The sequence below is a fragment of the Rhinopithecus roxellana genome, chromosome 11, assembly GCF_007565055.1.
Source record: "Rhinopithecus roxellana isolate Shanxi Qingling chromosome 11, ASM756505v1, whole genome shotgun sequence".
NCBI lineage: Eukaryota > Metazoa > Chordata > Mammalia > Primates > Cercopithecidae > Rhinopithecus > Rhinopithecus roxellana.
Genome location: NC_044559.1, coordinates 34,608,564 through 34,621,828, shown reverse-complemented (window position 1 = coordinate 34,621,828; position 13,265 = coordinate 34,608,564). Strand labels below are relative to the sequence as shown.

At 46.4% G+C, this 13,265-nt stretch overlaps 1 protein-coding gene across 2 annotated transcripts in view; it reads left to right on the top strand.

The window, feature by feature from the left end:
- NRAP (nebulin related anchoring protein) overlaps positions 1–13,265 on the top strand; it is a 76,213-nt gene that overhangs the window by 61,249 nt on the left and 1,699 nt on the right. For both annotated transcript variants that reach the window (XM_010365929.2, XM_010365931.1), the window contains 5 exons: positions 5,352–5,456; positions 6,280–6,378; positions 8,049–8,153; positions 11,484–11,591; positions 12,893–13,204. In XM_010365929.2, the coding sequence (XP_010364231.1) occupies positions 5,352–5,456; positions 6,280–6,378; positions 8,049–8,153; positions 11,484–11,591; positions 12,893–13,204 (729 nt within the window). The remainder of the gene's footprint in view (positions 1–5,351; positions 5,457–6,279; positions 6,379–8,048; positions 8,154–11,483; positions 11,592–12,892; positions 13,205–13,265) is intronic.

The window sequence follows — 13,265 nt, the reverse complement described above, 5'->3', positions numbered from 1 at the left end:
GCCTTGGCCTGTTTGAGGCTGAAGTGAAGGAGCAGCCTTGGCGTGTTTGAAGCCAAGTGAGTGGGGACGGAGTCACAGGGTCTGAGCAGGGCCTGGGCTCTGCGGAGCAAGGATGATATGGTAAGACTGTAACCACTGCCGATTCTCACTGACTGCTTGCCTTTGCTTTTAAACTTGCAAAAGCAGTCTGACGTGGGGAGAGCTGTTACTCCTGTTTTAGGGATGAGGTCATGTGGGAAGTGCTGAGGGAGAGTGGGCTCCAGAACCCATTCTTAACCATCGTGCTCTCTTGCAGGGAGTTCAGAGCAGGGAGTCATGCCCTCACAGCACGGGCATAGACCCTGAGGTTACCCCAGGGAGGTCCTTCCCTGAGCAGGGGCACCAGGTGGGCTGGTAGAGAGCGCTGGCCCCTCCCACATCATGGTGCAAGATTCTGGAGTCAGACTTCTGAGATTCCAACCATAGCTCCCCTGCTACTGGCTGGGTGACCTTGGACAAGTTCATGCCTTCTACAAGCCGCAGACATGGTAATGATGGCATGGGACATGACGATAATGACAATGGGACTCCGTTGCAGTGTGGCAGGCACTGTGCCTCACATCCTCTCTCTAGGCCCACAGCATCCCTAGGAAGAAGGTGCTCTCATTTTAGAACATAACCAGCCATCTGTGTCGGGGTTTCTCAACGTCTGCACCTTTGACATTTTTGCAGGTTAATTGTTTGTTTTAGGGGCCTGTCCTGTGCGTTTCAGGATATTCAGTAACATCTGTGGTCTTTATCCTCTAGGCGCTTATATCACCCTACCCCCCAGTGTGACAACAAATGCCTCTAAATCTTGCCAAACAAATGTCCCCGAGAGAAGAAGTTATCCCCCATTGAGAATCTGGTTCTCAGTGGAGAACTGGTCTATGTGAAACAGTTAGCATGATACCTGATCCATAGAAGCACTAGAATAAGTATTAGCTGTTTGAATACATTCCTTACGCTAAGCCCATCAATTCTGGTTGCCTTCAGGGCAATGACTACTGCTAGATTAATTGTAGATAGCAATAAGTGGGGTATTCTAAACACATAATCAATTATTATTAATTGCAGTAATGATTTCATGAATTTAATTATCATTGCATTATTAATTACAGTTTGCTGGAACTGAAATATCATGTCATTCACTATCAAGCAGAGTGTAAAGTAGGGTGCATTCATCTGGGTCCCACATGGGGGATTTAGTTACTAAAGTGCCAGCCCAAGTTCCACTTACAAAGTTCTTCCATTTGCTAAGCAATCCTGAGGGCCCCCAAAACAGCTCATAGCATGACTCTGTGGTGCCCAACAAGGGACCCTCTTGTCAATGGTCTATTTCTTGAGAGAACAGAAGCCTTCTGGGACAGAACAGGCCCCCAAGGAAGGTAAGGAGGCCACCTGGGAGAGGTATGAGAGGTGGAGCTGGAAGTCAGAGGATGTGTGTGGGAAGTCCAGCTGTCACTGTGTGTCCATGAGCAGTCACTTCCCTTTCCAGGCCTCCATCTCTCCATCAGAAAAGCAAAGAGGGGCTGGGTGTGGTGGCTCACACTTGTAATTCCAGCACTTTGGGAGGCCAGGGCAAGTGAATTACTTGAGTTCAGAAGTTCGAGACCAGCCTAGGCAACGTGATGAAACCCTGTCTCTACAAAAAATTAGCTGGGTGTGGTGGTGCACACCTGTTGTCCCAGCTACTTGGGAGGCTGAAGTGGGAAGATGGCTTGAGCCCAGGAGGCAGAGGTTGCAATGAGCCATGATTGTGCTACTGCACTTCAGCCTGAGTGACAGAAGACCAGAGACCCTGTCTCAAAAAAATAAAAAGAGAGAAAAAAAGAAAGTAAAAGAAAAGCAAAGAGGTTCAATTTGATCCATGATCTTAGACTTTGGGATTCATGGGAAAAATGGCTTTTAAACGGTGGGATCCACATAATGTCAAATTTTATTTTACTAACTGAGGAAGAAGGAAAAAGACAAATGCTACCTTAAGCTACCATTTATGTCACTGTTATTTCTGAAAAGAAAGGACATTTTCACACTAAGAAAAGAAAGTAGAGAGAACATAATCTAAAAAGGAGAATCCCTCCCATGAAATTGTAGTTGGCCATCTTAAATGCTGACATTTTAAAGGCAGGGTATGTATTACATTTTTAAATGCTAAGATGTTACTGCTTACATTTTAAATGACCATATTATGCTGTACGCATTGTTTTCAAGCTGCAAATTGGTTAACGAGGGAGTCTGGGTTCGAAGAAGCTGTGAACAGGAGTCCCGGAAATGTTCAGCTGGTTCTGAGGCTTCAGGTTGATTGCAGCCATTATCAAAACTCCAGTTTCACGTGGTTCTATTATGCAGAAAAGGGAACAAGTGCTAAATAGGTGTTATCTCAAGGGAGCAGCCCCAGCCTTCAACTGCTTCTCCTGACCTTGCCCTCCCCAGGTCAGAAAGAAAGCTTTGGGTAGGGTCAGAGGGGACCCAGAGATGCTGAGCTCCTCATGGCTGTGGTTCATTCCCGTGTCTTGCCCAGTTTGGACCAGCCCGGCCCAGTCTTGCTTGACTCAGAAATTCACCTGAGATGCATGCCTGGTCCAGGCAAGGTGCATCATAGGCAGGTGCTGATTCCATCACCTCTTCTGTGCTTCTCAAGTCTGCTGTTGCCTGCTCCCTTCATGGTCTCAGACCAGGCTGCTGCGAGTCCGGAAAGGCACGTGCATGAAATGTCACGGAGACAGTCCCAACCTCTCTGCTTACAGCTGTGTGACTTAAGGTAGACTCCTTAAGCTCTCGGGACTCAGTTTTTCCCTCAGAAATAACAACAGCAATAACCAAAATGTATGGAACGCTTACCCTGGGCTAGACATGGGCGTAAGCATTTTGTGTAAACTATCTCATTTAATATCTAGGTGGGTACCAGTATGACTTCTCTTTACGGGATGTGGCAATAAGGCACTAATAATCTAAGTAGCTTACCCAAGGCCACAGCTGGTAGGAAAATGACTTCCTCAAGACTGTACAGCTAGGACAAGGCACAGTGAGGCTTCCAGCTCTTGCCTCTTAACTCCTGGTTCAATCTCTTTGGCTTCCCCAGATGGCTGGATTCTGAACCCAGGTGCTCTGTGTCTGTCCTCTTAACCACTACTGGTGTGGCTTACCCACAGTACAGCAGCTGGTGGCTCTACTGAGAGTCTGAACAATCATTTGACAACCAAAATGTTTCTGTGAATGGGAATAACTGTTCCTTAGGCTGGGCATGGTGGCACACACCTGTAATCCCACATTTGGGAAGCTGAGACAGGAAGATTGCTTGAGTCCAGGAGTTATAGAGCAGCTTGGGCAACATAAGGAGACTCTATCTCTAAAAAATAGAAAATAAAAAACATTAGCCAGGTGTGGTGGTTTACATCATTCCTTCTGCATTAGAACTCGGGGACTAAAAGCTACAGCTTGAGCATTTGCAACACAGTGCTCCAAAATGGGGGTGCTGGGTAACCCCATGTGTGAATCAGAAGAAGGCTTCTAGACCTTAATATGTAAGAGGGGAAAAAAAGTGAGGCTGCCATTTGGGGAAGCCAGATTCAGCTGTGCAGCTTTGAAAGGTCCCTCATTATCTTATAATCCTTCTTCGAAACCATCTTTGGGTAGCAGATTCTTCTTGACTCCCCTCCCCTTGCCCCCTCTTTTATCATGAAGTCTGGGGCAGGTGTGTTGTTTTTAGGATCTGCGTGAATAGTCAAAGCTGGGCTGGGAGCTGAGATATCAATAGACAATCCATTTATAAGAGAGTTGGAGGCACAGTCAGATCTTTGGGGAACCTGCATCTTGCTTTCTGACTTACCTGGGATCGTACTGTTCAGCTCAACAAAAGGCAAGTTGAAAGAGCGCTCCCCACTTCATCTCGTTTATGAAAGGAGCAAGGCCCGGCTGTGAAGAGGCCCTGTAGGATTATTCTCTCCAACTTAGAAATTTATCCAATTTTCTCTGTTCTTTATCAGAGTGCAAGGCAAAAGCTTTGCCGGTGTAGACTGAAAGATCGTGGTATAAAAAGCAATCTTACTGACATGGGGTTTCGAAACCTGCTCCTGAGCCTGAGTGATGTCTCCCTTCACCAGTTGGAAGGCACAGTCGAATTTGCACAGGGGCATTAACCAGCAGACAGTAGATCAGAAACGGACCCTCTTTGAGGCCAGCTGTGAGGAGCGCTGTGAATCCTGAAATGAAAGAGAACGAAAAAGGCCGAGAGGCTGATTTCTGGAGTGATATTTTGCGTTACAGCAGAGCTTATGTCTAAATTAGAGAAATGCCATCAACATCGTTTAGATCCAAATTTTAGATTTTCTTAGAGAGGCTTTTTCCACCTTTAAAAAATGCCTAATTTCTATAAAGAGAAGAGAAGAGAAGAAGAGAAGCATTCAGGCGACTGTCTCATTGTAGGCAATGGTGGGCAGATCAAGGAATAGTAATGAGATTCAACATTTGGGAAGGTTACCCATCAGACCTACTGTCCTAAAGCACCATTTATTATTTCCTCCCAGGACCGATGCCGTAGCCTAACCTTCTGAGCTCTTAAAATGAGGAAAGAAAATAAGGCTTAGCCCATTTTTGGAATGTAAACAAATCATAATGAGTAACAGTAGGAGGAGGTGGTAAACTGAGGCATGAAGAAGTTAAAATGATTTACTCACTATTAGCTGGTGGCATGTAAGTTTGTTTCCATTTTTAAAGTCCTGCTATAATTGACTTCTTTCCCCCCCACTACCATTATCACAAGAACAAAAATCTAACTTAAAGAGTGGCTCTTAGCCCTGAGTACTAGCAGGTGTTTTTATGAGAACAGAGGGGTTGTTATGAACTTTGAGTATCACAGAGAGAAACTGAGTCACATTTTGGTTAAAGTGATTTGCTCCCAGTCATAGGAGGTTGAACCCAGAGTTCAAAGCCTGAACAGTGTGCAGAATGTTTCTATTTAGGCAGGCGGGTAATGGCCTCACTGGCAGAATGAAACAAAATAATCCCAGCTGGTGCTTAGATATGAGCATATATCTCAGCTCTTTCTTTATGCGATCGTCCACATAGGTGGTTACTCTCTGCTTTAAATCCTGCCAGTTCACTGGTGGGACCTTCTTGTATCTCGTATGTGATGCATTAATTAATTCCTGGTAGAATGTACAAATTCAAACAGTTTGACTTGATGACATGCAGAATGTACTCCCAGTGAAGATGTTAAAATGTTGTGATGAAGCATTATTACAAACGCTATTACAAATCAAGGATCTTCTTGAAATGCTGTGGTCATCTTAGGCACTCTCCTGATAAAGCCCACGATTTTCTCCCTGCAGTTGCGCTACAAGTCAGACCTGGTCAGCATGAAGGGCATAGGGTGGCTGGCGCTGAGATCTCCACAGATAGAGAGTGCAAAGAAGGCTGGAGAACTCATCAGCGAGGTACCATCAACCTGTCCCCACCACAAGCGACAAGGGCAAGCTAGCATTTCCTTTTGAAGAAGGAATCTGTTCATGGAGTGGAGATCCCAAAGGGCCTTATGGTCACTAGACTCCCAGTATTTTTGGAGGGCCAGGTGCAACCAAATCCCAAGACAGAGTGAGATTTCCCTCCAAATGAATTCACTGCTGAGGAACTGAAGGCATGATGTATTAGAAAGTTCTCAATAAATACATTACGTACAATTGTCATCTAAACTGGCCCATTCTTTGTATTGAGAGGAGGAGGAATTTGCCACCCATCTACCGAGTTGACTCTGTTTTCAGAGGTTTTCTGATTTCTGATAGTGTTAAAATTTGCCCAGGAATAGTTACATTAACTGAACTCCTTACCATACTAACAGCCTGGGGATCCCTGCCCTGGAATTCCCTCGAAGGTGACACTGCCTTCTTCAGTTTCTTAATAACAGAATGTATTTGGACAGGGTCCAAGCAGGGCCACATTGATGCTGAATACTGCCCTTTACTGAATTCCTTTATTGTAGGGAGCCATAGTATTTTGCTGCCTCTCTCTTCAAGAGACTAAATACCTAGTATTCAGCTGCCTCTCTCTTCAAGAGAGTAAATACCTGTAAAATGTTCCTTATCACAGAGGCAGCTGAATCTTTTTATACTCTTGATTGTTAGGTACCTGCCAAGAAGAGAGGCTTGTTTTCCAACAGTATGATTGGCATGTTAGGTACTGAGAAGGTGGAGTGAAGCTGCATTCTGAAAAATGCATGATATTTGACTGTGTTTCATGAGAATCTTTGTCTTTCTCTTATAGACCAAGTACCGTAAAAAACCAGACAGTATCAAGTTCACCACAGTGGTTGACTCCCCAGACCTGGTTCATGCCAAGAACAGCTATATACACTGCAATGAGGTAGGTCCTTTCTTGTCATTCATCCTGGGCATGCAGTGTAGCACTGCTGCTCAGTGGTCCGGGTCTAAGAACACAGGCTCTGGACAGATGGCGGTGCAAACTTCCTTTCTGCTACCTGGATGATCTGAACAGATGGGCGTGCAAACCTTTCTATTGCCTGGATATTCTTGGGCCAGTTACTGAATCCCTTCTAACCTTGTTTCCTTTATTTAAAGGAGGTTGGGGTTGCGGGGAGGATAATAATAGCAACCATTTTCTAAGATTAAATGAATTAAATGAGGATTAAATAAAGGCACAGAAAGCTTTTAGCAAGTACATGGAACACAGTAAGTTCTCAATAAGTGCTCCTTGTCATGGTTTGATTTGTAATCACAATGATAATAATGCTTGGTATTATTGATGATCCCTTGCCAAACACTCGATCAGATACATGTTGCTTGTTGATAGATGGCAGTGGAATTAAAAGATTAATATAACCCAGTTGGGGGGGGGGGGGAAAGAACAGCTGTATTTAAAGCTTCTTTCTGCTTTTACTCTCTGTATAATTTAGCCCTATTTCCTCATTCCTGTCTTTATGTCAAGGAATAGGAGGTTAATGTTTTTCCCCTGAAATTGTTAAGGGATTCAGTTCTACATGCAAAGTGACAGCTGCTCCATTTCACAGATAGCCTGACTGCTGTACTGACCGGTTCATATTTGTAAAGCCTGAGTTAAATTTGGGAATTGATCAGAATATTACAGTTTCACCTTTAAAAATACATAAGACTCAAACACTTCCTGAAATTGTTTGTAATTCTTAAATCACTGCTTTAAAAATAAAAACCAGATAAATCTTGGAGTTTTAAAATTGTGCCTTCCTGTGATCCAGGTGGGCTATGAAAATACTAATTTCTTTAACATATATTAAGATGTTTTATAACAAAGAGAAATGACTAACTATGCATATTATAATTATTACCATTAATGTTAAACAACAAAGGCATTTGAGACTGTACCTTTTTTTTTTTTTTTTTGAGACAGTCTCGCCCTGTCACCCAGGCTGAGGTGCAGTGACACGATCGTGGCTCACTGCAACCTCCACCTCCTGGATTCAAGCGATTCTTCTGCCTCAGCCTCCCGCATAGCCGGAACCACAGGCACCTGCCACCACGCTCGGCTAATTTTTGTAGTTTTTAGTAGAGACGGGGTTTCACCATGTTGGCCATGCTGATCTTGAACTCCTGACCTCATGATCCACCCGCCTCAGCCTCTCAAAGTGCTGGGATTATAGGCGTGAGCCACCGCGCCCGCCCGAGGCTGTATCTTGTTACTAGTAAAAAGCATGTCCAATGCTCAATTGCAAAGATTCCCTGAAATATCTGCATATCTTCTATTGTGTAAAACACCCAGGTATGGCCAATCGTGGTGTTGGTTTGTGGCCCATTTGGAGCAGATCTTGATGAAGATTTTTAACAGTCTATTTAAAACCAGCTGCCCCATCTGACCCTGGCTATAAAGGCATCCTCCATCAAATTGTGGGTTCTGGAGGGACACTGTCCACGGGCAGGACTGGGTTCTGTTCTATGCGGTGGGCACTCAGGTGGAGGGGCAGGAAAAGGAGTCAGTTGCTTTTCCCCTGTGGTTTCAGCCCACACAGTTCTCCATTTACCATGAGCCCATCTTATCCACAGCGCATGTATAGATCCGGAGATGCAGAATCCCTGCACAGATACACCCTGATCCCCGACCACCCCGATTTCACCCGAGCCCGCCTCAATGCGCTGCATCTGAGTGATGTAAGTGAACTGGTGGTTCATGGAGTGTGTGCCTACTTTTGTAAAATTATCTGTACCCAATGTGGATCTTGTTTTGTTTTGTTTTTTAAAGTTCTAGGAGGGAGGACTTGGAACAGAAAGGACACTGAACTGAGAAACTGTTTGCGTGACTTTCAGTCACTTTCCTCAGTGGTCTTCATTTTTTTTTTTTTTTTTATCTGCAAAATGGTAACGGGGCTGAGCTAAACTGAGGTTCTTTCCAGCTCTAAAATTCTGACTTGGGCATGGCTCCAAAGACCGCGGTGATGTGCTGGGTAACCATGAGGGGAGTGGTCCCCTGGTCCTAGCGGGTGTAGACACCTGCTCTTCCTGTTTCCTGGACCCCTCTCTGTAGCCATTCAGAGTAGTGTCACTGGAGATGGAGTGGCTCTGTCTCACTCCGCAGTTTGGAAAGATGCTGCAATGGTAGCCCATCCCATCCGAATGCAGCTCGCTCCTTTGTGCATGGGACTGTGGCCTCCAACGCTTTCGTTTCCCTTGGACATGTGCCCTTTGCGTGCATAACCAAGCTACTGTTTCCTAAACCCAGGCTTGTTGTTAGCAGGGGTTGGAAGCCCCTGGTTGTAATAGAATAGGCGGCCGCTTGGCCAGCAAAGCTATGATCCTTGGATAACAGGTAGAGAGACGGCGGAATCAAAAGACACTGTCAGATCAGAATAACACAGGCTGAGTGTGTTGGCCTGGGGCAGCGTGGGGCCTCCCAGAGTCCGGCCATTCTTCCCTCCCTGGCCTGGCCATTGTGTCCTGGGGCTCCGTGCAGATCAACAGCTGCTACCGTTCACCCCAGAGGTGGCTGCCTCGCAGGGGTTGGCAAGAGGCGCCTTCTAGTTAGCGTGTGTATTAGTTTGTTGCGTTTGTAAAGCCCTGTGGGATCCCATGCAGTGAATGCGATGGTGCTTTGTAAATATGAGTTATTATGACCATTTGATGCTTTTGAAGGATGTGCAAGGGATAATTTTAGAACAGCAGCTCTGGTGGGCTGACCTCCATCTAGGGAAGCAGGACCTCCCCCTCAGCAGAGCCTGCACAAAACATCCATCTCATTAATGCTTCAAGGATGGGGGAAGGCAAGGCCTCCATTTGAGGAACTATTGGAGACCCATCGCTGTAGAAAGTGGGATAAAGCTGCCAGTGCATTTGGGGCCCGGCTTCAGGAGGAGAGTCACCCCAGGCTGGTGATAGAAGCATCTTCCCTCTCACAAGGGACACCGGTCTGCAGAGTCCTGGAGCTGAAATTAGCCACCAGGGTATGCGGATATGGATAACTCATGAACCTCTTTTGAAAGAGCACTTCTTCGGGGGCGTGTAGAATACGCACAATTGGATCAAGTGCTCTGTAAGGAAGATGTGGAGGGAAAGTGACCTTCCTGGGCAAAGAAAGCCATTGAGATGTGTAAGGCAGCCGAAATAACTAAAAATCAAATGACTCTAATGTGTGAGGATGAGGACAAAACTGTGCCCACTGTGATAAAGAAGAGGAACGCCCAGGGTTCCAAATCAAAGCGCCTACGGAATCTAAAGACTCCCAGTGGCAAGGCAAAAACCTCAACAGAATAAAAAACTCAGGGAGGAAGTGATCACAACCAAGCAAATAGTACACAGGGAGAAGTCACCCAGAGAAAGGGGGCCCACACACTCGGGAGACCCCCGATCTGGGCCATGCTTTCTAGTTGACCCTGAGTTACAGAGACTCAGAAGCTGGGGTGCATTGGACACCAAAGTGGGGTGACATTGGAGTTTGATGTTGCATCAAGTTTGCTATCAATAACCAGCCCAGATCTGGTGTGGGAGTTCTCATTAGGAAGGCATGGTGTGCCCCTTGGAGAGAGTGATCAGAGTTTTGACTCTATTTGCTACTCTAACCTTTGTGGGGCCACCCAAACAGAAAGCAGAATGCTACAGAGGATCATCAGTCTGTCATAATCTGAACGTTCCTACATGTCTTTCAGTCCTAACTGCTAAACTCAATGGTGACCCAATAAATCTAATCATTTTGGCTCTGTGATTCATCAGTTAGGTGATTATCCCAGGAATGAATGGTTCTGCATTTTCAGGGCCTAGAACACAGTAGACATTTGGCTCAGAGTTTATGGCATCGAGTGTTGAAGTCAGAGGCGAGGATGGAGGTGAAGGTGGTATGATCTACAGTACAGAGAAATGATGAGATCCGCCATGCTTGGCCCAAGCACTTTGTGGTCCTCTCTAGTTCCAGGCCCAGTTGTGGGATGGGGTGGGCCACTTTGCTTTTCATCTGCCACTCCTCCTTTGCTTAATCCCCCCAATCTCCCGTAGAACAGAGCACCAGCCTTGACCTCCATTTCCAGGAGACAAAAGGACGGTTCTTAAGGGCCCCCTGACCTGCTGTAGCTCGTGGGACGAGTGAGCAACCGACACGGTCTGGGGCTGTCACTTTGTCATCTGTTGGTGATGCGCCTCTCCTGCTGTCTCCCTTCTCTGTGGCTGAATAAAGAACAGCCCTCCACTGGGATCTCCAGATGCCTCCTTTTATAGAGCCATTCCCTTATCTTGAAAAAAAAAAAATATTAGCTACATGAAGGCACAGAAGATTTTGATGCCTCTATCGGTGATGTGGGTCTACCTGAGGACTAAGAGGATATGATTACAGACTCCCAGAGGGTGTGTGAGAACAACTTGAAAAGGGAAAAAATGAAAGAGGAAGATATGAAACACATGGGTCAGGTGCTCGGTCAGGTTCTTGACAATAAATTTAATTCAGGTGAAGGCTCTTCCCTTCGTGCAGGCACCAGGGGTGTATATGAGATGCAGCATGCCTCATAGTGATGGTGCAGGGCATGGCATCAAAGCCAGGCTGAGGCCCCTCCGGATGTCAGTGGAGCTAACGAACACATGAGTGCCAAGGCCCAAGGAACAGCACTTTCAGCATGTGGGAAGAAACTGGATTCTGGAAGCTTGAATTCAGCTTCCAGAATTCAAGAAGCTGCAAACCTGAAGCACTGAAAGTGAATGCAAAGACCGGAAGGAGTGGGTTGGGGGTTTCTTATACCAAGGGGATGTTGCAAATGAGCCATACTTGAAGATCACAAGCCCCACAAGAGCAGGGCCTAATGGGCGGGTTGGGGGCTTAGAGCTGAAGCCTTTTATGACCAACCTCACCAATCCCAGTGCTAGGGAGTCCCCAAGGTGGACATGGGCCTATAGGCTCTGCCGTCCTGGGAGCCAACAAAGGTTAGGAACCATTTCTGCTGAGTACCAGCAACATGGAAGACAGTGCAGTGCCTGCTTACTCATGCTTTTGTTTTTCCAATCTAGAAAGTCTACAGAAACTCCTGGGAGCAGACCCGGGCTGGCAGTTACGACTTCAGGCTGGATGCCATCCCCTTCCAGACTGCCCGGGCATCCAGGGAGATCGCCAGTGATGTAAGACCCCATGTTCTCTCCCATAGTCATTGATGGGTTTTTCTCTGGTTTTCCCAGTTCTGTTGAAAGGCAAACCACCAGGACCTGTCAAGATTATCTCTCTGCACCAAAACTGAACACGTACTGTATTTTAAATGAAAGAAAAAAACATGGGCTTTACTTTCTAGCATCTTAGGCAGAAATTGTGGTCGAGGAGGGCTGTATTCCCATTCTCTCTCTTTTTAGAGAGGCACTCTTAAAAGATGATGGCTGAGTACCAAGAGGTCCATGAATATGTGCTTGGGTTGTTGATTTGCAATAAAAGGACTTCTTTTAGCTGAAGCTCAGTGGCAGAATAGAAAGAGATAGGGCTTTTGCCCTAGATGGACATGTTCAAATCCTGGTTCAGTCACTTAGGAATTGGCTGTTTGTCTTGGGCAAGTTGCTCAAATTCTCTGAACTTAATTTTCTACATCTATGAAATAAGGATCTTATCTCCTGGATTAATGTAGGGATGAAAACAAAATCATATATGGTGTCAGGAACATAGCAGGTATTCTGAAAGAGAGGGCACCATTGACTAGGCAAGTGTCCACAGTGCTAGATGGAGGCTCACCTGGGAACAGTTTCCTGCCGATCCACAATTTGATAAGTACAGAAATTAAGAGCATGTGATTTTTGAAATTTTTTTTTTAGCAATTAGGACATTGTAGCATCCAAGCGTGTGATCACTGGACTCATCTCATTGAACAGGGTGAAGGCCAGGTTGATTGTTACCAAATACAAGTGGTATTACTACATACTAGCCACATGCAATAGGACCATACATGGGTCTTTAATGCATTGGAAATGTAAAAAGCAAATCAAATTGGGACTGAGTCTTCACTGTAGATGGTTTGAGGAGCACTGGACTAGGTCCCTGAAAGCTGGAAAGAATCAAAGGCAGACTGGCCTATGTGAGAATGGGCACATTTCTCTTCCTGTTGAGTATCAATGATAATAGTGACAATACCAGTAGCCACCACTCAGTGGGCCAGAGCTCGTGCCAGACATGAAGCTCAGTCCCTGTCTGATTGAATCCTCTTAGCGTCCTATGGGGTGGAGATCATTCTCCAATTTTATCAGATGGGGAAACTGAGGCTCACAGAGAAACTCAATAACTGGCCCATGGCCACACAGATAGGTCTACCTGGATCCAAAGCCTGTGCCTTTAACCTACTCTTGAGCCGCCTGCTGAGAATGCCCTGGGATGGCCCCATATGTGAGGCTGGCCCTGGGGGAGGTAGGCACCCATGACCTGCCTCTGCTCCTCTGACTTGCAGTTCCGGTACAAAGAGGCTTTCCTGCGGGACCGAGGCCTGCAGATCGGGTACCGCAGCGTCGACGATGACCCAAGGATGAAGCATTTCCTCAATGTTGGCAGGCTCCAGAGTGACAATGAGTACAAGAAGGACTTTGCCAAGAGTCGGTCCCAGTTTCACAGCCGCACAGACCAGCCCGGCCTCCTTCAGGCCAAGAGGAGCCAGCAGCTGGCCAGCGACGTGCACTACAGGCAGCCCCTGCCCCAGCCCACCTGTGACCCGGAGCAGCTGGGCCTCAGGCACGCTCAGAAGGCCCACCAGCTGCAGAGTGATGTGAGCCACCTCCACCCACTCCCCTGAGGCCCTTCCTCTGGTGCCTCTTCCTAAGAGATGG